Source organism: Mustela putorius, unplaced genomic scaffold (assembly GCF_011764305.1).
Source record: "Mustela putorius furo isolate JIRA1106 unplaced genomic scaffold, ASM1176430v1.1 tig00000578_pilon_pilon_pilon, whole genome shotgun sequence".
Taxonomy (NCBI): Eukaryota; Metazoa; Chordata; class Mammalia; order Carnivora; family Mustelidae; genus Mustela; species Mustela putorius.
Genome location: NW_025421422.1, coordinates 149,905 through 172,997, shown reverse-complemented (window position 1 = coordinate 172,997; position 23,093 = coordinate 149,905). Strand labels below are relative to the sequence as shown.

The 23,093-nt window shown below is 41.3% G+C and overlaps 1 protein-coding gene across 1 annotated transcript in view; it reads left to right on the top strand.

The window, feature by feature from the left end:
* The window catches only part of PIWIL3 (piwi like RNA-mediated gene silencing 3), a 35,145-nt gene extending 12,745 nt beyond the window's left edge, over positions 1 to 22,400 (top strand). The window contains 15 exon segments of the mRNA XM_045081527.1: positions 7,095 to 7,213; positions 7,857 to 7,937; positions 8,268 to 8,468; positions 10,370 to 10,481; positions 12,178 to 12,304; positions 12,514 to 12,631; positions 13,021 to 13,132; positions 17,289 to 17,573; positions 17,722 to 17,825; positions 19,653 to 19,727; positions 20,106 to 20,261; positions 20,921 to 20,966; positions 20,968 to 21,047; positions 21,952 to 22,099; positions 22,248 to 22,400. Of these exon segments, the coding sequence (XP_044937462.1) occupies positions 7,095 to 7,213; positions 7,857 to 7,937; positions 8,268 to 8,468; positions 10,370 to 10,481; positions 12,178 to 12,304; positions 12,514 to 12,631; positions 13,021 to 13,132; positions 17,289 to 17,573; positions 17,722 to 17,825; positions 19,653 to 19,727; positions 20,106 to 20,261; positions 20,921 to 20,966; positions 20,968 to 21,047; positions 21,952 to 22,099; positions 22,248 to 22,364 (1,881 nt within the window). The 3' untranslated portion in view covers positions 22,365 to 22,400.
* Positions 22,401 to 23,093: the final 693 nt, after the last annotated feature.

Sequence of the window (23,093 nt, the reverse complement as noted above, 5' to 3'; positions counted from 1 at the left end):
AGGCAGCTAGGCTAGTCCTACATCCATTTGGTGACTGGGGCAGGGTACAGGGCCAGTCCTGGAAAAGGCGAACCCTTTTGCAGAGAAGCTTTAGCCCTTCTGACCCCGCAGTTATCAGTACTCAGACGTTGTGGGGCTGGAGGAGTGGAGCCCCAGGCCACAGCCTTCTCCTTGGCCACAGAGGAGCCTAATTCTTGAGGAGGAGGGTGAGTGGTGTCAGTGGAGCTGGGAGGACCCATTTGGGTTAGCTCCAGGGTGTGTGTGCCTCTGGTGGGGGCAGGCAAGTGCCCAGGGGACACCTGGGCTCCTCCTTGCACTGTGGAGGATACAAGGTAGGTGAGAACCCTGTGCACACCTGACTCCTATAAGCAAGCACTGTAACCCATGGTGTCCTGCCACTTTGTGGGGGGAAAAGAATCCTAGCCAACGATTTCTCTTAAATTTTTAAGAATATTTTACCAGGTTCCTGTCTTTTACTACAGGACACTTCCTTGACAACTTTGGAGTTATCAGGCTTGTTGGTGTGATCAGAAAACCTGCATGATTAGTACCTGCTGTTTTCTTTAAAGTCCTGATTTGTAGAAAGTTACCAGGCAACTTACACAGAGATGTCTAATAGAACCGTGCTGTTCCAGGGCTTGTCCCCTTGAGGGTCTGCACCTTCAGGACAGCAATGTCAGGCCGAGCCAGGACCCGAGCCCGAGGCAGAACCCGTGGTCAGACGCCCTCTCAACCCGTGCCACCTGAAGCCACTGTGCCACCTGGAGCCACAGCGCCGCCAGTGAGCTCAGCCCTGTTCAGTCTCCTTTATGCGAAAGATGCTTTAATTCCTTTACTGCTTCCCTCTCATGTGTTTTCACATATGCACATGGACTTCCATCCGACCTGAGTGGATGGGAGGGTTTCTGAATAGCTTGGCCCCAGCCAGTGAGTCCTCCTGGGGAGTTACTTCAAAACAAGCAGCTGATGCTCCACAGATCTTCCCACACTCCTGATGTGCTCTCCCAGAAAGGTCCCACTCCCTTTGTTTGAAGAATCCCCATTCTTCCAGTTGCTGGGGCCAAAGTCCTTGGATCCATTGTGGACTCCTCTCAAACCCTTCACATAAATAACCAGGAAATACTGTTGTCTCCCAATTAAAAAAAAATCTGGTATCTGATAATGTCTCATCACCTCTGTTACCACCTTCTGGTCCAAACCACCAGCATCCCTAGGTTTGGGCGGTGGCTTCCTAACCAGTCATCTTGCTTTTCCCCTGGTCTTTCCCTCCATGTTTCCCAGCACAGAACCAGATAAACTGGTCCATGCAGCTCCTCTTCCCAGTGCCCTCCCCTTTACGCATTCCTGTTTCCTTAGTCAGAGGCACATGGTTCAAAATGGCTTCTGCCCCACCACCTCTCTGACATCTGCTTCTCTCTCCCTTGCACCCCTCGCTCCAGCCGCAGTGGCCATTTTGTCCTTCCTTGAACATTTCTGCCTTAGAATTTTTGCTCTTTTTCCTCTACCTGTGGCTTGTGTGACCTTGTAACTCTCCTCCTTCAACTCTTTGATTCTGTCTCAACTTTGTGCTGAGGCTTGCTTCATCCCCCATTAACTTAACCAGTCCCCTTCACACTCCACCTTCCCAACAACACCCACTTTTGCCTACTTTGCTTTGTTCTATTTTTCTTCATTTCCCAGGCACTTAACATGCAAATGCTATGCAAATCATTATTTTTATTTTCCATCACTGGCATGCGAGCCTTTACAAGGGAACTTGCTTCATTCCCGGACAGTGCCTGGCATGTGGTAGGCAAATAATTTTTGGATGATGAACAAATATCGTTAACAGCATCCTTTAGGACTCTTCCCCCAAAACCTGCAGGCTCAGCAAGCCGGCCAAACTCCGCCTAGCCCCCCGCCCCTGCAAGTGAGGAGCCAAGTGGTTCAGCCTGCACAACGAAGAAGACCAAGAAGAGCACCTCAGGCTCCAGGTATAAAAGAGAGGGATACGGTGGGGGACAGAGGATGTCTAATTTGTGAGGGTGTACCACAGTGACAACATTCCAGGTAGAGAACTGCAGGATCCCCATAGGTTTTGGCAGGATGGGACTGGAATACAGGCCACAAGTATTTTTCCTTTCTGCAATGAATTAATCAGTCAGCATTTTAGTGCCCCTGTATTTTAAGGTTTTTGGAAAAGAAATGGAGATTGATGACCATCAGTCTAGCCAATGGCTTGATAGAATTGTTTTTCAGATTTAGACCATGCATTTGTATATAATGACTCCAGGTTAACTAGGAATTCTGGGAACATTATCGTGTTTATAAATCACTGCCCTGGGAGGTTGAGTCGCTCCTTGAGCACCTCAACATTCCCCTGCCTTGTATTATCCTCCTAGGTGGAAGGCTATCATGATAGAGGTGAGCACAAAGGCTCCTGTATTAGCCAAGGATTTGGCTAATACAATAAGACCTCAGATCTGATGCTCTGATTTGCTCTTATTTATATAAGAGTGTGTGTGTGTGTGTGTGTGTGTGTGTGTGTGTGTGTGTAAGAGCATAAATATGAGTTGTGAGTGGAAGGGGAAAAGGAGAAAGCATCTTAAGCAGGCTCAATCTCACAACTAGGAGATCCTGACCTGAGTCAAATCAAGAGTTGAACACTCAATGGACAGCCAACCAGGCACCCCATTAAGTTTGAAATTGTTATTAATTACAGTGAGAATAGATAACATGTATCTATCCTTTAACACAGTTCTAAGTGTACGATAGATACAGTGCTGTTAACTGTAGGCACAATGTTGAATAGTAGATCTCTAGAATGTATCTGACAGAAGGGAGACTTTATACCTGTTGACTAACAACTCCCCATCCCTCCTCCACTCCACCCCTGAACACCAACCACCATCCTACTTTCTGCTTCAAGGAGTTTGACTATTTTAGATGTCTCCTATCAGTGGAATTTTTGCAGTTATGCAGTATTTGTCCTTCTAGAACTGGCTTATTTCACTTAGCATGATGTCCTGAAGGTCATGGTTCTTGCACATTGTAGGATTTTCCTCTTTTTTATTTTTAAGGCTGAATAATTTTCTACTGTATGAATATACCGCATTAGCTTTACCCATTCATTCCTTGGTGGGCTTTTAGGTTGTTTACAGGGCTTGGCTATTTTTAATACTGCTGCAGTGAACACAGGAGTGTTAATATCTCTTTGAGATTATGATTTCAATACTTCTGTAAGAATCCCCCAGAGGTGAGATTGCTGGATTATATGGTGGTTCTACTTTTAAGTGTTTTGAGGAACTCTATACTGTTTTCCATAGCAGCTATACCATTTTTTGTTTTCTCAAAGTGTTTAAATTTCTCCACATCTTCATCAGTACTTGCTGTTTTTAAAAAATTTTTATATATATTTTGTATACATATTTTCACTCACATGTATTTTCACACACACGTATTTTCACACACATGTATTTTCATATATATAAGTATATATGTGTGTGTATACATATATATACATATATATATAAAATAACCATACTTACAGATGGGAAGTGATAGCTCATTGTGGTTTTGTTTTGTTTTTTAAAGATTTTTTTGTTTGTTTATTTGACAGAGATAACAAGTAGGCAGAGAGGCAGACAGAGAGAGAGGGGAAAGCAGTCTCCCTGCTGAGCAGAGAGCCCGATGTGGGGCTTGATCCCACGACCCTGGGATCACGACCTGAGCCGAAGGCAGAGGCTTAACCCACTGAGCCACCCAAGCACCCCTCATTGTGGTTTTGATTTGCAATTTCCTGATGATTTACTGATGACTTTGAACATCTTTTCATATACCTGTTGTCTATTTATGTTTTCTTTAGAGAAATGTCCACTCAGGTCCTTTCTCAATTTAAAGTAATTGGGTTATTACGTTTTTTTCACTCTTGAGTTTCAGGAGTTCCTTATATTTTGGAAATTAACCCCTTATGAGGCACATGGTTTGCAAATGTCTTTTCCCATTCCTTAAGTGCCTTTCATTCTGTTGACTGATTCATTTGTTGTACAGAAACTTTTTCTGTTTGAATTCCCACTTGTCCATTTTTGCTTCTGCTGTCTCTGCTTTTGGTGTCTTATGTTGTAGATATTTTTATAATAAACTGATACAAACTCCAGACTCCATGAAATGAAGTTGTAAATGTGAATGCAAAATAGTAAAATACCCATTTTTATCCTCTATATCCTGTCTGAAGAGTTTTGATTAACGCTTCATGTAAAGCACATTATATATAGCAAGTACTAATGAACGATGCCAAATGTTTTTTTTTTTTTTTCACTGAAATTTGAACGTGGTAAGTTTGATTGCTGGAGGTGTCTGGAATTAGCTGAGTTTGATAAAAAGCATTTAAAAAATTTATATGTAAAATGAAATTTAATAGCTTTTCTATTATAGAAATTTAGACTCTGGTATAAGATCTTCATAAATGAGGAATAATAGCTTCCAGAAGGAACATTCTGAAAAGAATCGGTTTTTGTAGCCCAGAGTGGGGACTATATTAGCTATTCAGGGGCATATGGATAATATAGGTTTCTTTCACAATATTTGAAAGAATGCTTTGCACTGTCCTCCAAGTATTAACCTTGTAAAATATTTAAACCTGTATGCATATAACTATGGGATTAAAAAAATAGAGCTTTTCCCAGTTGTTAATAAAAGAATAGATCAGTTATTCTGTAGGAAAAGCATTTCATATATATATATATACATATATATGTATATATATATAAAGATTTTATTTGACAGTGAGAGAGGGAGCACAAGCAGGGAGAGTAAGAGGGAGAAGCGGGCTTCCTGCTGAGCAGGGCGCCCAGTGCAGGGCTTGATCCCAAGACCCTGGGATCATGACCTGAGCCGAAGGCAGATTATTAATGACTGAGCCACCAAGGTGCCCCAGATATTTTTTTTAAGAGCCTGTTCAGTCAGCATTTTCTAATGTTTATGAGAGGGCTGTGTGGTGACAGGTGATTGGCATATAAAGTCAGTAGAGAAGAGACAAAGTTTCTGGACAAGTGCTGGATGAAGGCAAAAGGCATAGCACTGATGTGTGTGAGAGGCTGGGCCAGCCACTAATGTGGAGTGGGGTCTTGCTGGGAGAGGCTTCTGGGTCACAGTCCCCCTTTCTGGTGACCCATGACTGAAATTCATGTTTGGATCCTTTGACAATCCTCTTTCCTACCTCGAGTGACCTGACTTAGTTTGACTTCACAGCTGGGGTTTAACAATGTCCTGTTTGACTCCCCCCCCCCACTTTTTTAATCATCTAAAATTCATGGATTTCACATTTGTTTCCATGTAGAGGAAACTCAGCTGGTGGCTACAGTCCAGGCAGCGTCGTTGAAGGAGAGAAACCATTTTGGGGGCATCTTTCGAGACCATGTGGTGGATACCCGACAGTACTTGGACCACATGAGAGAGTCCACGGCAGGTGCAACAGCCATTAACAACCCAGCATTAGGGAACTGTCCCTGTTAGACGTGTGCTGGGGTGCTTGTGTGTGTCTCAGGGTGTGTGTAAAGCTTCATTCCATCGCTGTGAGAGCAGGTACCTTCCTCTCTGTTCTCATTGTCGTCATAGCACCCATTTCTGCAGAAACAAAGACCTGTTTTAGCATCCCAGATGGACTCTTCGTTTCTCTCTTTTCCTTTTAGAGCCACTAAGTTAGAATGACCCAGCTTTTTGGATCCAATGAGATTTTTTATCTTAATTAAACATTATTACGATGTTTACATTATTACACTAGGACTTCCCACTCACCCTCCCCACCCCTTTTGGGAAATCTTGTGTTAGAGATTTTTTTTATTGTTATTGTTAAAGATTTTAATCTTCTATGGTAACTCTCAACGTACGCTTATGTAGGACGCATCTGCATGGATGGTACACGTTCTGGAACAGCAGGTGTATATAGTGTTTGTGTGGTGGTTGACGTCCTTGTTTGGCCTAATTTTGGCTCGTGGTATCAGGGTGTCCACATTGTTTTGGGTGCAGTTGGTCAGCTTGTTTCCTGGTTAACACATGGCACCATTTTGCAGGCACACGGGGTAGACTTGTGAAGCTATTTGCAAACCATTTCCGAGTGACATCTCGCCCCCAGCAGATCACCTGTAAGTACAATATTGACTACATGCCAGACATTGAGGACAGACAAGTTCGTTCAGAACTGCTTCTGTAGCATAAAGCGATAATCGGAAAGTGTTATATATTTGATGGAACTTCTTTGTTATTACCTCACAAACTATGATCACCAGTTAAGTACTGTTTTTGGACATTTTCACTTTTTTTAAAGATTTTATTTGGTGGGGTGGGGAGAGAGAGAGTGAGTGAGTGCAGAAGCAGAGGGAGAAGGAGAAGCAGACTCGCCACTGAGCAGGGAGTCCAGCATGGGATTCAATCCCAGCCTCCTGAGATCATGCCCCGAGCCAAAGGTGGACACTTAACCAACTGAGCCACCCAGGCACCCCCAGTACTTTCTGGACATTTGTTCTTTCTCCCACATTTTTACTGTATTAGAGAAAATATACCATTTCTGTACAATGGTTTGAAGAGACCTCCTGAAGATCTCTTGCCCATAGGGCTTGTAAGAAAACCCACCTGCCATGTGTGTTTATCAGGAGGTTCCCTTGTGCCTCATTTCAGCACTTACAATGAATTTGAGAGCAATATATACATTTAATTTTTTAACCTTTTCTGTGGCAAATATGGCTCAAATGCTGATGAATTATTGAATAATTTAGTCGTTATCTCTTGCTCTCTCTAAAACTTCAGCAAAAAAGTTTTAGAACTTAGTATTTTCTTCAATAAACTTCCATATTTACCAAGTGACTAATACACAGGAACTTGTATTTTTGTTTGTTTGTTTGTTTTTTTAAGGAGCTATAAATGTTTAATTCTGACTTCTCACTTTGGTCTCATAGATCCTATCTTCTCCCTGCACATGTCTCTGGGAGCAAGATGGCTCCCGCCATGTTCATGTGTTGGATACCCAAGTGACACCTTGATTTGTGGTCCAATAATGAGCTTGCTATCCTTGGGAAGACTGCTGGACCTTTTTGTTTGTTTGTTTGTTTTTCTCTCAGAAAATGGAATTGGTCAGCCTGCTGAAAAAACAGGTTGTGAAGGTGACCATTGAATTCACCAGCGAACTCATGCCCACCTCACCAGACTGTTTACGTTATTACAACATTCTCTTTAGAAGGTTTGTTCGTAGGATTTGGTTTCCTTGAGATCTGGTTGTGTGTTAGTGTGTCAGTGGCATGGAACATAGATGTTTGCTCCTAGAGTTTTGTGTTCTCGACACTTCCTTGTTCTGGGAAAACAAAGGATCTTGGAAATGACATGGCACTTGAATCTCACCTAGACATGTTTAAATTCTGTGGCTTATTCTCCATATTGTTCTCCCTGCCTACTGCCACATCCCATGGCTGGTTCCTGTCTAGAAGGAGGAATGGACATCAACTAGGCACATCTACGTGTGTTTCTCCCTGGAGCGAATGCACTTGTTTTCTACCTTCATAATGATGGACAAAAATTCAAAATTAAAATCGGAGGCCCTTAATCTGAAAAATCTGTTTTGGCTCATTTATAGGAATGGAGGACATTCTAATGGCCTTTTCATGACAGTCAGTTGTATATTATGGAAATCAGGGAAAAAAAGAGGTTAAATGAGCTTGAATATCTAACCTCACCATGTAATTTACTTGTACCAGGCACTTCCGTTAATTATTGGTAGACCAAGTCACTGGCCGATTCCCCCCCCACTACAGTATCCTCATGTGTGTTACTAAATGCTTAATAATATTTGTGGCACTTTTAACAAAATCTGTTCTTCCAATTTCTAGAATTTTGAAGATGATGGAGTTGGAGCAAGTTGGTCGCAACTATTACAACAAGCGAGAGGCCATGGAGTTCCATAATCACAAGTTGGTATCAAGTAGAAAGTTTCACATAATGTTTATAATTTATATAAACCTATATCCTATATAAACCTATATTTTCAAATGTGTGTGTGTGTGTGCATGTGTGTGTATGTCGGGGGGGGGCGGAGAGCGCCTGTGGGTGGTGATAAAAATGGTTTAACAAAGATAATATAACTGGTTCATCAGGTAAATATCTATTGGAAAGATCCTTTGAAAGACCATTTCTTACTTGACTCCTAAGCACCAATTTTAGACCCTGAATGACAGCCCTGTGACATTTCTATATTTGGAGCTTAGAGTTTGATATTCACATCTAATGTGTTCCATTTGCAGGCTGGTCATCTGGCCTGGATATGTTACTTCTATTCTTGAGTATGAAACCAGCATTACCCTCTGTGCTGACGTGAACCATAAACTGTTCCGAATGCAAACAGCCTATGATTTAATATCGGATATTCGTGATGGCTTCCCCACAAAGCAAGAGCTTCAGGAGCAAGTTTCTAAACGACTAGTCGGATCAGTTGTTTCTACGATGTAAGTCTGCATTCCATCACACTCATAACTTCTCTTTTCCCTATAAGAGGTGTCCCTATAGATTTCAGATCAATCAGGGTTACATTTCAGAAGCAGACCTGGCACAGCAATGGCCAGAACCACTCCATGCTTTTTCTCATCTGGCTCTATAGCACGAGAGAGGAATATGTGTTGGGTATAGATTTTGCAGTTCTTGAATTCCTAATGCCGATCCAGTCCTCTGCTCTGAACCCTCTCTTGTGATAACAGAATATGTCCCTCTTTCTTTTTTTTCTTTTATTTTGCTTTGTGTTTATTAAAAATCAGGGCTTAATTGAAATCCATGAGCAAATTTCCCCTTGGAGGAAGTTTTTTTTTTTTTTTTTTTTTTTGGAGGAAGTTTTTTTAAAAAAATTTTTATTCTCCCTTTAGACCAGATGCTTTAAATTGAGAAGAGTGTGGATTTAACATTGTTTAGGCAATATTGTAAGAGTAAAGTCAAGGACTCCTGCTTCCCAATTTCAAAACTTACTATAAAGCTCTAATAATAAAAAATAGGGGGCATGAAGACAGGTGTAAAAAATTGATGAAATAGAATTGAGAGTCCCAGGGTTAACCTTCATGTTGATAGTTCATTTTCAACAAGAGTGTCAAGACCGTTTAATTAGGGAAGGAATACTCTTTTTAGCAAATATTGCTGAGACCACTGGATATCCACCTGGCCTTTCCTGACACAATATACAACATTAACTCCAATTTAACTCCAAGATTAACTCAAAATCGACTTAAATGTAGGAGTTAAAAGTATGAAATTCTTATAAAAAACTATAGTAGGAGTAAATCTTCTTGACTTTGGGTGGGGCAAAATCTTCTAGGATGCCAAGAGAGAGGGGATGATAGAAGAAAACTACAAATTGGACTTCATCAAATTAAAAATGTCCATTCTTTGAAGTCAGAAGTGAAAAACAATGGACAGAATGAGAGAAAACAATTGCAAATCACCTATTCATAAATAACTTGCATCTATATATATAGAGAACATGTACAAGTCAATTTAAAAGACAACCCAACTTTTTAAAAAATGGGCATAGTATCTGAATAGACATTTCTCTGAAGTCAATGTACAATGACCAATAATCACAGGAAACAATATTAACATTATTAGCTATCAGGGAAGTGCAAAGTCAAACCACACTGAAATGCAACTTCATACCCACTAGGATGGCTAAATGTGAAATCGTATGGTCTTTGGAAAGCAGTATGGCACTTTCTCAACAAGCTATATATAGAATATATATATATAGAATAGAAATTCTATTCCTGGTTGTATACCCAGGAAAAAGAAAAGCCTATGTCTACCAAAATTGGTACATGAATGGCCAGAGCATCCTCATTCATAATAGTTCAAAAGTGTAAACAACTTGAATGTTCATTAAGTGATAAATGGATGCATAAATGCAGTATATTTATGAAATGATATATTATTTGGCAATAAAAGTGAACTGCCAGAACACACTATGGCTGGGATAGACCTTGAAAGACATTATGCTAAGTGGAGGAAGGCAGTCAGGAAGAGTCACATGTTGTGTGATATAATTCATGTGAAATTGGATGGGTAGGCAAATATATAGGGAAAGACACTAAACTAGTGGTTGCCTCAGGACTGGGGGAGTTTAGTGGAAATGAGGAGTGACTGTCGTGGCTGTGGTAGTTCTTTGGGTTGTGTTCAAAGGTGTACAACTTGGTGAATATACTAAGAATAACAAATGTTATATATATATATATACATATGTATGTATATATATAAAATAAGGGGGATATATCTTGTAATTACTCATAGGATTTAAAGCCTCTTATTTCTTGCGTGATCCCATGCAATGAATGCGTTAGGAATAAAACCATATGTTGTGACTATTCCACAGGTATAACAACAAAACCTATAGGGTGGATGCTATTAATTGGGAGGAAACTCCCAGAACTACATTTAAAACCTCAGATGGTGCTGAAATCACCTTTGTAGAATACTATAAAATGGTAGGAAGTCTTTCTTTCAGTGTATCTAAATCTTTTTTTCTTATTCAAACATGTTTCCCAATAATACATGTAAACTTATAGTCATAATCTTATGTATAATAAGTACATATTATAGAATTTCTCCTTGGGGTTATTACAATTTGACTTATACCTATTTTCCATGTGTTAGAGTGCCTTGTATATAGGGTAATGTCATATAACTAGAATGGCTCCAATACAGTAAGTTTTAGAAGTGGCTATGGTAGTTCACACATGCTGGCATCACAGAGCAGTAGGTTTGGGAACATTTTGAAAGAGCATTTCTGTGAAAGCAAACTACCTTCTTGGCATGTGTTGATAGGAGGAGCCTTAGATGTAAAAGAAACATAAGACCATGATTTCAGCAGGTTTGCTTGAGCAAAACAGATGGGCTGAAGTAATTAAAATATTGGGTAGCCTTGGGGTACCCTGGTGAGAACTCAGTCTACTAACAGATGGCAGTGTAGTTGTTGTGTTATCATGAGATCTAGAAAAATCCCAGAATCCATAGTGGAGCCCTTAGAAGGAAAGTACATTCCTGGCTTTCAAAAAAGTTTTCATAATAATACAAAGTGGGACAGCAGAATTCTTTTGAAAATGAAGTTAATGTTGCAGGAGATCCTTCTAGAATGTCACAGGACAGCTATGAGAAATAAGTAGTGTGTTTCCTGAAGTTCTCAACAGGAAGAATAGCTTGTACAAAGACTTAGCTAGACTGGGTGGTAAGAGTGGTGGTTGAGGCCCTAAAATGACCCTATGATCCTGCACATTTGTGCATACATCTCCCTGTAAAAGCTCCTGCCTTAATTAAGACTCTAGCACCAAGAGAAATGGGGTGAATCTCAGCTGCCTTTCAAATAACTACTTTAAGGAAAAAAATATACATGGTCTGCAACAAGATCACGAGAATTAAAAGTAGTATTTCAGCTCAAGAGCCATGAACACTGGATTTGAAGTCTTGTCTCAGGTAGGAACTCCTTTGATGTTCTCAAGATGCTTAATAGGCAGATCATACAGAATTCATGTGGCTCACTGATTACAGAGGAGGACCTCAGTGATCAGCATGAATAGATCTATGACAAATCATCACTTTGTGTTGGAGAGTAAGGGCACTTTGTTGTACAGGAATTGGAGCCTAGGAATAAGACCTTCTGGGTAGGATGTCTTGGCAATTGCCTTTTCCTGCTGGAATACTTTAAGGGAAATGATGTTAGAGACATGTTTGGCATAGCTGTAGTAGTAGTCACTCTAAAAAGTGACCAGGTTTGTTGTCCCCCATCCGTTTGGCAATCCTCTTGAAATTTCTCAATTATGTGTTAAGAATTTTTAAAAGAGTCGGGTAGTGAGAGAGATCTATTCCAAGAGTTGGTCCCACATCTACCTATATGAAGTCAAAGAAGGCTATTACAATGACCACAATATAATGTTTGTGGTCCCGCCTCTCCTCAGCCATGTGTGCTTATTGGGAAAAAAAAAAAAAAAGAGGCCATCCCTGGGACATCTCAAGGGAACATGAAGAGTATCTTTGATGTGTCCTTAAACCTGGGGAAACTGGGTCCCCAGGACACCCCTGGGCCTCTGTTGGTGATCCAAAAATGAGCTGTTGTACCCATTTATGTGATTTACTGGGGCTTGGATGGTAGTCATGCCAGTGTTCTTTCTTACCCCTTCTGAGCAGCGGTATAATCAAGTAGTCACGGAACTGAATCAGCTGCTCTTGATCAGCAAAGGCAAATGGAAGAAGAGCAAACAGGACACGCCCCGTGAGCCTATACTGCTGGTTCCCCAGCTATGCAACCTGACAGGTACTGCGCATTTACCCGGTCTTCCTGGAAGACCACCCCTTTCAAGCCCCAGATGCTATGATCTAGAGGTCCACACTTTCCATAGTCCCAGGTGACCCAGAGCTGCATTCTCTCCATTGGCTCTTCCTTCTCCAGATAAAGCCACTGAGGCTTCTCCCATATAAATCTATTCTTACTTGTTGAGCAATATTTTTTACTCTTTTTTAAAGGTCTAACAGATGAGCTGTGTAAAAATTACAGAGTGATGAGAGACTTGACTCTCCATATGAGGTTGGATCCAGAAAAAAGGCAGCACGAGTTATGAAAATTGATGAATACTATACAGACGTAAGTGCTGATTGTGTGTGTGTGTGTGTGTGTGTGTATGTGTCCTGAAGTCAGGACATGTGCAGAACTCTTGGCATTTCAGATTCCCCAACTAAAAAAACAGGTCAAAAAGAAAGTGAGCTCTTGGGGGAACAACTCTATTTGTTCTGTCAGTGCAAAGTTAGGGGAGGTCTGGAGGGGGAAAATGAACTAGAAAGATCCTAAGTGCAAATGTGAGAGCAAACATATGATTTCAGAGTACTAGGGGCCTTCTCTGCAACATGTCAGCACAGAGGACAAACAACAGGTTTGAGGAGAATTAGGTTGGAGGAGAATTTTGAAAATGGATCATTGCTTTTGCTTATTTCCTTGAAGGAGGTTTGATCCTGTGGAAACATTTTAACTTTCAGAAATAAGGAGATACAACGGGAACTTCAACTCTGGGATTTGAAATTTGATGCCAGCTTCTTGTCCTCAGGAAGAATCTTGAAAGAAGTAAGAATTTTTCAAGGAAGACGAGTGGTAAGACCATTTCAAGATGGTTGTGTTTTAGTTATTCATTTTGTCATTTGGGGTCAAATGAATAATAATGCAGAGGAACTAGCTCAGGTCAATAACTCTCTGCTCTCTCTTCTTGGCTACCTGTCTTTTGTCTAGGAGACAGCAAGCAGATGTTCAATTAAAATGCATAGGGCATCCTTGGCATAGAGTAAACTCTGTATTTTATCTCTGTTAGTGTTGTGGTCCTCTCTCATGGTAAAACTATCTTCCAAAGTTTTCCTTAGGAGTTAGTTACCTAGAATCAAGACCGTCCAGAATAACCCATGAAAGAATTCCAGCATCACTTACTTCTACCTTAAGGCAAAAATAGGTAATTAAGTCATGACTGAAGTTTAAACTAATAACCTTACAATAGGAAGTAGCACAGATTTGCAATGGAAAGGCTCTTCAATATCAGCAAAGGCATTATCTCTCTCTATATATTATATACATTATATATTATATATGTGTAATATATAGTCTTATAAATTATTAAATCTTTTACATATATAATATAAATAAAAAATTTTAAATGAAGTGTTATCCTCTCTTTTGCAGTTTGACTCCCACCCACAGTTTGCAGATTGGACAAAAGAGACAAGAAGTGGACCCTTACTCAATGTCAAGTCACTAGATCATTGGTTAATACTCTATCCTACAGGATACTACAGAGCAGCCTCATCCTTTCTGCAGAGTTTACGGAGAGTCACACCCACCATGGGTATAGCTATGAAAGAGGCAAAAATGTAAGTCGACTACCTCTGATTTAAAAACCAGTCATTAGCTACCTGAAAGTGGAATCAGAAGATACTAAATTCTAGGGGTGCCTGGGTAGCTCAGTGGGTTAAGGCCTCTGCCTTTGGCTCAGGTCATGATCTCAGAGTCTTGGGATCAAGTCCTGCATCAGGCTCTCTGCTCAGCAGGGAGACTGCTTCCTCCTCCTCTCTCTCTCTGCCTGCCTCTCTGCCTACTTGTGATCACTGTCTGTCAAATAAATAAATAAATAAAATCTTAAAAAAAGAGAAGATACTAAGTTCTAGGAGTCAGTCACTTTAATCAAAACACTGAAAGGTTATAAGCAAATAAGTCTAGCCTATTCCAGTAACAGATAGTAAAAATAGGCTTTTGTGATGTATGATTTGTGGCTATCAGGACTCATACTAAGGAAGCCAAAAATTGAACTTACTTTTGTCTAAAGAACAAACTTTTGGGGTGCCTGGGTGGCTCAGTGAATTAAGCGTCCAATTCTTGGTTTCTGTTCAGGTCGGGCTCTGTGCCCAGTGGGGAGTCTGCTTAAGATTCTCTCTCTCTCTCGCTGCCCCTCCCCTCATGTGTACATGGGCTAGCTCTCTCCCTCTCTCTCTAATGAATAATAAGTCTTTACAAAAGCCTTTCAACTGAAGTAACTGTCTTAACATGGTATTTTGTTTTGTTTTATATTGTGCTTCATTGGCAGCATAAAATGCTTGTTACATGTTTATTGTTCATTGCCTTTTGAGTATAGAGGTCCTATACTTATTTTATTTTTTTCTTCTTTTTTCTAGGCTTCAAGTAAGTCATTCAGTCCAATCCTATACAACCACCTTAGAAAACCACGCATCCTCCAAAACACAGATGGTAAGTGTCTGTGTGACAGTGGCTTCATGTCTTGACATGTAGTGTTACAAATCACGTATGTTCAGTTTCGAGTGGCAGACACTAAAAATCTGTCTCAAGAACCCTGTCCTTGGCAGGGTCTTGTCTCCAATTCCTGTCCTGTTCTCTCTTGGAGGTTGTTAGTCTGTTCATGGTCTCCAACCTTTCAGACATCTCCCTCTGGGGGTTAGGCAGGCACTCTGGGTCCCTACTTCTCTCTTGTCTTAACCCTGTAACTCTTCATGACCTTGGTAGACTGGCTGAGCCCCAGAGAGGCACAGTTCTGTATTTTCATCAGCTTGAACAGCTCTTCTTAGGAGGAGACCAGCCCATGCTATTCCAGAAGCTGAATCTGTAGGGGACAACATTAGCTGACTGCTCGCAGAAAACTCAGACATCCTCATGTAAAAAATTAGAATCTAGAAGATGTTGCATCTGTCTCTAAAAGGTTGACTTACTGACCTACTAAAATATACATAAATATATAAAAGGAGGGAGGGATGGGTGTGTGTGTGTGTGTGTGTGTGTACGCTGTGTGTGTGTGTATGCTGTGTGTTGGTTTGTGTGTAATCTGTACCCAGAAAGTGAGGTGCTTAAAAAAAAAAAAAGCATATCTCTAAGTTAGTTTAGCCTTCATCTTTAAAGGATCTCAACGGGCATGGAGAAATCCTAAACCAATAATGAACGACTGATACCTACCTATCAAACACACACACATTGACCACAGTCCATTACAATTAGAAATCATTAAACCACATACATTCAGAAACCAAAGAATTACTTGTAAGTAGCAACCATATTAGAACGGTACCAATAGAAAATCTATTTATTTATTTATTTATTTTCATGTTTGGTTTAGCTATTTATTTATTATCATCATTGACTCAACAAACATTTAACTGACCACTTATTATACTGCCAAACACTATTCAAGGTACTGGGGATATAGCAAGGACAAAACAGACCAAAAAATCTCATGGCCTCTGTGGAGTTTACATTTTTTTTTAACTTTCATTTATTTATTTGAGAGAGAGAAAGAGAAGAATAGTGGGGGGATGCACAGAGGGAGAGAATCCTCAGGCAGACTCCCTTGATGCAGGGCTCAGTGTCACGACAGAGATCAATAGAAAATTTAGAAACTATTTTAGACCTTATAAATAGTATGCATGAAAATCTGTTTAAAACAGCAAGCTAGGGACACCTGGGTGGCTCGGTTGGTTAAGCAGCTGCCTTCAGCCCAGGTCATGATCCCAGCGTCCTGGGATAGAGTCCCACATCGGGCTTCTTGCTTGGCAGGAAGCCTGCTTCTCCCTCTGCCTCTGCCTGCCACTCTGTCTGTCTGTGCTCACTCTCGCTCCTCTCTCTCTGACAAATAAATAAATAAAATCTTAAAAAAAAAAAAAAACACAGCAAGCTAAAAAAATAATGTCAGGGGCCCTCCAGCCCTTGATCAGTACATTAGGAAGGAAGTCTGAATGTTAATACACTAAGTGCAGAGTGAGACAAAATAAAGTAGAACAAAAGAACAAAAAACAAACTAAACAGAGAACAATACACGTAAAGCCAAAAATATTAAAACTTGATGCTGTCAAGAGTGAAGAAAAGAGTCCAACAGAGGCTTGACAGCATTAAGGACAAGAAGAGTTCATAATTAACAGACAAAATGGAGGTTAAAGAAATGTTAGGACAACACCAGGGGTGCCAGCAAGTCTGAAAACTGGCAATCTAGTCTTTAGAAAAAGAAGAAATGAACTGGTTAGTGTGATGAATTTTAGGAAACATAATTGCAGATAAAATGTAAGCAAAATGTGTATAATGCATTTGATAGAATTCCACATTTCTTGTGAAAAGACAAAGTCACTTCATCTAGAATGAGAAAAGAATGTCCCTAATATGATTGAGGATACCTACTCCCAGAAAGTCTTCCTAGAAACATCATTGTTAAAAATAATACTTTTTATAACATTATATATAAATGTTAAACATATAATAATGCATACATGTTAAAAATGCTACACGGAGGATTTTCCCATCATAGTATGAACCCAGCCAGGTGGTAACTGCTCTTCCTCATGGCTCTGTGTCCTGCTAGAGGTCCCAGCGAGTGTTGGAAACTTTGTCTGCTGCCCATACAGCAGCCAGTTCCCCTGATTCCTGGGCTTGTTTCCTTAGGGGTAAAATGGGGATAGTATTGATCTCAGTAGGTTATTGACAAATGAGCAAATGCCCCTTGCATAGTGTCCATCCTGGACGCTAGGACAGTCCTGACAATGGTAGATGTAAGTCTGTACTTTTTAATCATCCTGTCTTATGTTCATGATAAACTCCCAGAAACAGAATAACCAGGACATAAGGATTTTGCAAGTTCAAGTCAGGATACTGTCTGTGCCTGGCTCCCAGACTTTCTTCTTCCACATGGTCACCTTCACAGCTGTTTCATGGGCTGGGATTCCAGACCTCTTACCCTCATGGTCCAGCTATTGATTGAATGGATAGATTCTAGTTACTCAGTGCTCCACCTACACAGACATCCTGTTCTATCACTGTGGTTGCATACTGGACAGTCCCATTTTTGCTTTCTTCCAAGGTTGTTTGCGTGTTGTCCAGTGAAAAGAAAGAGCTGTATGATAGCATAAAACAATACCTGTGTGTCAGTTGCCCAATCCCAAGCCAGTGTGTCATCACACGGACCTTAGACAAACCCCAGATGCTGCTGACCATTGCGACAAATATTGCCCAGCAGATGAACTGCAAGATGGGAGGAGCCCTCTGGAAGGTGGAGACAGAAGTACGTTGGATTTCATTGCCTTCTCTTTATTTCAGTTGTGTTCAGTGGAATTGGTTAAGACTATATTTACCTATCTTGCAAATGTAATTGCTTAATTTTGTTCCTATTGTGTTCTAACTCCACGTACTACCTATTTAAAAAATTTTAGTTGCAGAATGCGATGTTCATTGGTATTGACTGTTTCCACGATACTGTAAATCGGCAGAAGTCAATTGCAGGCTTTGTGTCCAGCATCAATCAGGAATTGACACAGTGAGTGGACTTCAGCAGACATTGTGTATATGGCAGCTAGCTGTAGACCAAAGGAGAGAGGTGGACCCAACTCATGTTTTTTTGACAAGGTCCATGGACCTTGGTCCTCCTCTTCTGGCAAAGTTATGCTCCCAAAACATTTGATGTGGAAGGCTTTATTTCATTTTCCCATTGCTGCTTACCAAATGATGACAAATATGGAGGCTTAAAGGGCCATTCGTGTATCCCTACATAGGTCTGTCGGGCAGAAATCTGGCACCATGTGGCTCTTGGGTGGGCCACAGGTTGGGCAAGCCACATTCTCCTCTGGAGGTGTGGGGTCCTCTTCCAAATGTACGTATGTGTGGCAGAATCCACTTTCTTTGGGGGGTGGGTAGATGGAGGACAGAGGTCCTCAATTCCCAGACCCATCTCAGCTCCTTGAGTTTCATCCACATTCCTTCTCGAAAACCCTGTTCCCCCCAAGGGCACACTGAGTCCTTATTCTTCTTCAAATCTCTTCCTTTTCTGCCATCAGAGAAAACTCTCTGCTTTTCAAGGGACCCATGAGATTAGATAAGGTCCATCTGGAAAATCTCCTTATAAAGCCAACCATGCCATAAGACATAATCACAGGGCAATGGGACAGTCAAAGGTTCTGAGCATTAGGACAGGTAGAATTCTGCCCACCAGAGGCTCTAATGATCACTGAGTCCCTGCATGGGGACCAGGAACACAGAGGGAAGAACTCAGGTCCCCCAAGGGGAAGACAGGTGTAGGAATATGACCAGCAGACTCTAGGTACAGGATCTGGTCTTCATACATCTATGTGACCTGCCAAAGAAGACTTCCATATCCCATGTTTCTCCTTTGCTCCAGGGACACTTCTGTTGTCTGTGCTTAGAGTAGAACCTGCCTTCAAATGAGTTTGCACACTCTTCAGTTTATAGTTTCTTGAGCATTAGGACCTGTAAAACCATCACACATGCTATGCTTACTGATGAGTGTAGCCCACTAGGTATAATTCCAGATTATTCTTTAAGGAGGATCCATCTTTATTTTCACAAATGGCATCATTTTTTTTCCCAGTCCTGTTCTATTTTGATATAGTAACATTGGTTTGCTTTTTGTTTGGGGTGTGGGGCAGGTAAAAAAGAACATTGCAACAATGGGAAGGAAATTAAGCTTTCATTCAGTTCCTAGATATTTTGGAGCCCTTGATATATTCAGATGCTGAGAACAGCAGTGAAAATGTTTCACCCAAAAGCATGATCTCTCATGGAGTGTGCATTCTGGAAAAGAAGCAGGGAAGCATCTTATATCGTGTCAGGTCATCATGATACCTGAATTAAATAGAGGATAGAGACTTGAGAGAAACATTGCTCAATCTGTGGGGAAGTGGTCAAGTAGCTATTACTGTTCCAAAGCAGATGGCTCCCTCAAAGCAGATTATGGATGAGCCATTGTTTGAGACATGAGGCTCAAAGCAGGGATCTCCAGGAAGGCTGGCTGTTAATTTTGTGGTGTCCCCAGTGGGTGAGACAGCAGTGGGTGAGACAGAAGTAGTCTTGCACAGTGAAAGTGTGCATAATTTGGAGCAATGTTAATGCTTCCATCCTGAATTCCTCTTTGTGTGCATTCCCAATTTTAATAGGCGCCTTGGGGTATAGGAAGAGATTAGTGCTTCAGTCTCTGCAGGGGAATCAGAGAATTGATCCTTAATGGGATCCTCAGCTACCTATAAGGACTTTTCTTCTTTCCTGGAGGTCCCAGATGAACTCAGAATCAAAATGATGACATTTTCAGAGTCTTGTTTCCCAAACCAATGGCTGATTTTTCTCCAAAAAGGTGGTTCTCTCAGTGCATCTTCCAGGAATCGGGACAGGAGCTTGTGAATGGGCTGAAAGCCTGCTTGGAAGGTCAGTGTCTTCATCAAGGTTGGGGTCTCTGACTTGATACTGTTTGTTGTCCCCCAAGAGACCTTGGCAATGACTAAAGACGCTCTTGGCTGGCAAGGTTAGGATGGTGGAGGTATTACTGGCATCCAGTTGATGGCTAGAGACCAGCATGCTACAGAAGACAGCAACACCCTTACCACCACCACCATGGACAGTTATCTGGCTCAAAATTTTAGTAGTGGGGCTGGTGAGAAACGCTGGGCTAGCCTGAAGACTTAAAAGGCGTGACAGTGTCCTGGAGGCTACAGGGTTGGAAAAATGACCCTAGAAGTTGTTACAAATAGCAGCGGTCAGTTGGTTCTGAGTTACTGCTTATTTACCCAAGTTTCTGGTTTCCTTCCAGCGCCCTGAAGCTCTGGTGTAAACATAACCTGTTTCTGCCACAAGCTATCATTGTGTACTGGGATGGAGTGGGGGATGGTCAGCTTCAAGCATTGCTGGACCATGAAGTACCACAGATTGAGTCTTCCTTAAAATCCGTGTGTCCTAAAGACTCTGGGTATATAAATTGTAAAGTGAAGATTTTGTAAACTCTACATTTCAGTCTTTGAAACGAATCTGTAGCAATTATGACATGTGAATTAAGAGAGAAAGAGCATGAGAGAGAGGGCATCAGTCATTAGGTGGGGAGAAGATAGACGACCCTTCATTCTTAGACTTTCTGCTCCATACCCAAGTCAGAGGACAGAACAGAACTGGAACATTCCAGATTGTATTCTCCCCATGGAACCCTAAGAACCTGTCCTTTTTTCCTAATCTCTCTGCAAGTCTTGATGTAAGGGGTACTTGTTAACCTCTGATATTCATTAAAATCCAAGAACACAGCCTGGTGATGGTTTGTATTTATGTAACTCCTTTATTCTGGAGTTTTGTACATCCCAGTCCTGGGGATCTCTCTCAGCTCTTGCCTCTGGCCTCCTCTGTTTGTTGGTGGAGCTTGGTACCCAACATGGATGACCTTGTAAGGAAGTTCCTCCCCTACAATGTGGGTGACTGAGAAGAGAAACTTCTTTCACTGCTTAAGCCTGGGCACAGGGGGCTAGGACAGTAAGGTTGGTGTGTGGGGAGAACTGCCTCTTCTGTAGATTCTTAATGGATCCTGTGTTGTGGTTTCAGTACTCTGAATGCCAGCTGGTGACACCAGTCATTCTTTTCAAGGGTCAAACTTACTTTCATTGTGGTGAAGAAACGAATAAACACCAGATTTTTTTGTGGAGTCTGAAGGTAGACTTCGAAACCCACTTCCAGGAACAGTTATTGATGTGGAGGTGACCAAGAGGCAATGGTAAGACCCCCCCTTTTATTTGTTTAAATAAACATTCTCTTTTACTCAAACAAAAATAGAGGAGGTGTGTGTGTGTGTGTATGTATGCATGCGCGTGCGCGTGTGTGTGTGTTCAAGGTTTGCCTGGCTTGGAGGATAACAGATTGACTTAAAGTTGGTTGAAAATTACATGAACAGATAAACTTGGGATTCTAGAAGTTTCTGTATTCCTTTTTCTTCTAGAATTTACAGCATATACCATAAACATACTGATATTCCTGGGTTGTTGGAAAGAATGACTGAGCTTCTGATTAGGCAGAGATTTGTCAATTGTGCAAATGAGAGAATTATGTACAACACAGGATGGGAAATGAAACAAGACTGTCCTACAAGCCAACAGGGAGAAATGAAAGAAAATGAAGGAAAGACAAACACTGATCAATCTAGTAGGAGGCAGGAAAGGGTTAAAGGAAAAAGCAAGTGGGAAAGTATGATCCATAAAAAGCATAACATAATGCACATGAGAAAAAGTCCCATATCTACAAGAAGCTGATGGACCTTGCCATTTCTATCATTAGGGGGTTTGAATAGATTCCAGAGATTCCTGGGGAGACGTCTGAAGGGTCCATCCCTGGAACTCTGAATTGAGGGTCCCTGTGACCTTATCCAATGTGCCAATGTCAGGTTTCTGCATTGAGGCGTCAGCTCGGATGCTTCTGCAGAAATCCCATGAGTGTTGCCCTGACCTTTATGGACTTGCTTTCCCAAATCATTGCCCCACAGTTCAGTGGGCTTCTACATGTAAACAGAACTGTCTGTCCAATGGGTTTCTGTCTATTCATGGCACATCAGATGCTAGGTTTGCTATGTTCTTTTTCTTCTGAAATTAAGCTGTTGGCTAGACTCGTATGTTCTGCGATTCCAGGTATGATTTCTTTATCGTGAGTCAGTCTGTGAAAGATGGTACTGTCACTCCCACTCATTACAATGCCATCCACGATACAGTTCGCTTTACCCCAGATAGGATACAGCATCTCACTTATAGACTATGCCACATGTATTACAATTTGGCAGTAAGTACTTTTTATATGCATTTTCCTTTAAATCTCTAAGATTGCTCCATGTTGAATCTATACTTTGTGAACCTTTTGAATTGATACCTGTGAAAGGTTAAATTCAGACAAAGTTCAGAAAAAAATTTTGTTGTTCTTTCTGCTAAAGCGTGTCATTCGAGTTCCTGATCCTTGTCACTATGCCCACAAACTGGCTTACCTTGTGGGTCAGAGTATTCACCAAGAACCACACCATTCCCTGGCCAGCCGTCTCTTCTACCTGTGACTTTCAGAAGAAAGCCTGACGACATGTTGAAAACCAGCATTTTTTAGTTTTTTTTTCTTTTGAACGTGTACTTCTGAAATACTCTCCTGGATGCATAGTTTTAATACAAACATATATTTGGTGGGGGGAGAGTGAGCAGGGAGGAGCAGATAGAGTGAGAAGGGAGAGAGAATCCCAAGCAGCCTCCACTCTCCTCAGAGTTCAATATGGGGCTTGATCTCATGACCCCATGATTACGACCCCAAGCCTAAATTAAATGTTGGACGCTCGCCTGGCTGAGCTACCCAGGTGCCCCAAGAAATATTTTTTTAAAAAACTATTTTATTTATTGGGGTGCCTGGTTGGCTCAGTGGGTTAAAGCCTCTGCCTTTGGCTTAGATCATGATCCCAGCATTCTGGAATCAAGCCTTGCATCAGGTTCTCTGCTTAGCAGGGAGCCTGCTTCCTCCTCTCTCTCTCTGGCTGCCTCTCTGCCTACTTGTGATCTCTGTCTGTCAAATAAATAAATAAATCTGGTAATATTCTATTTATTTATTTGACAGAGATCACAAGTAGGCAGAGCAGCAGGCAGAGAGGAAGGGAAGCAGGCTCCCCGCTGAGCAGAGAGCCCAATGTGGGGCTCAATCCCAGGACCCCGAGATCATGACCCGAGCCAAAGGCAGAGGCTTAACCCACTGAGCCACCCAGGCACCCCCAGATGCATAGTTTTAAATTCAAATCATTTGGATG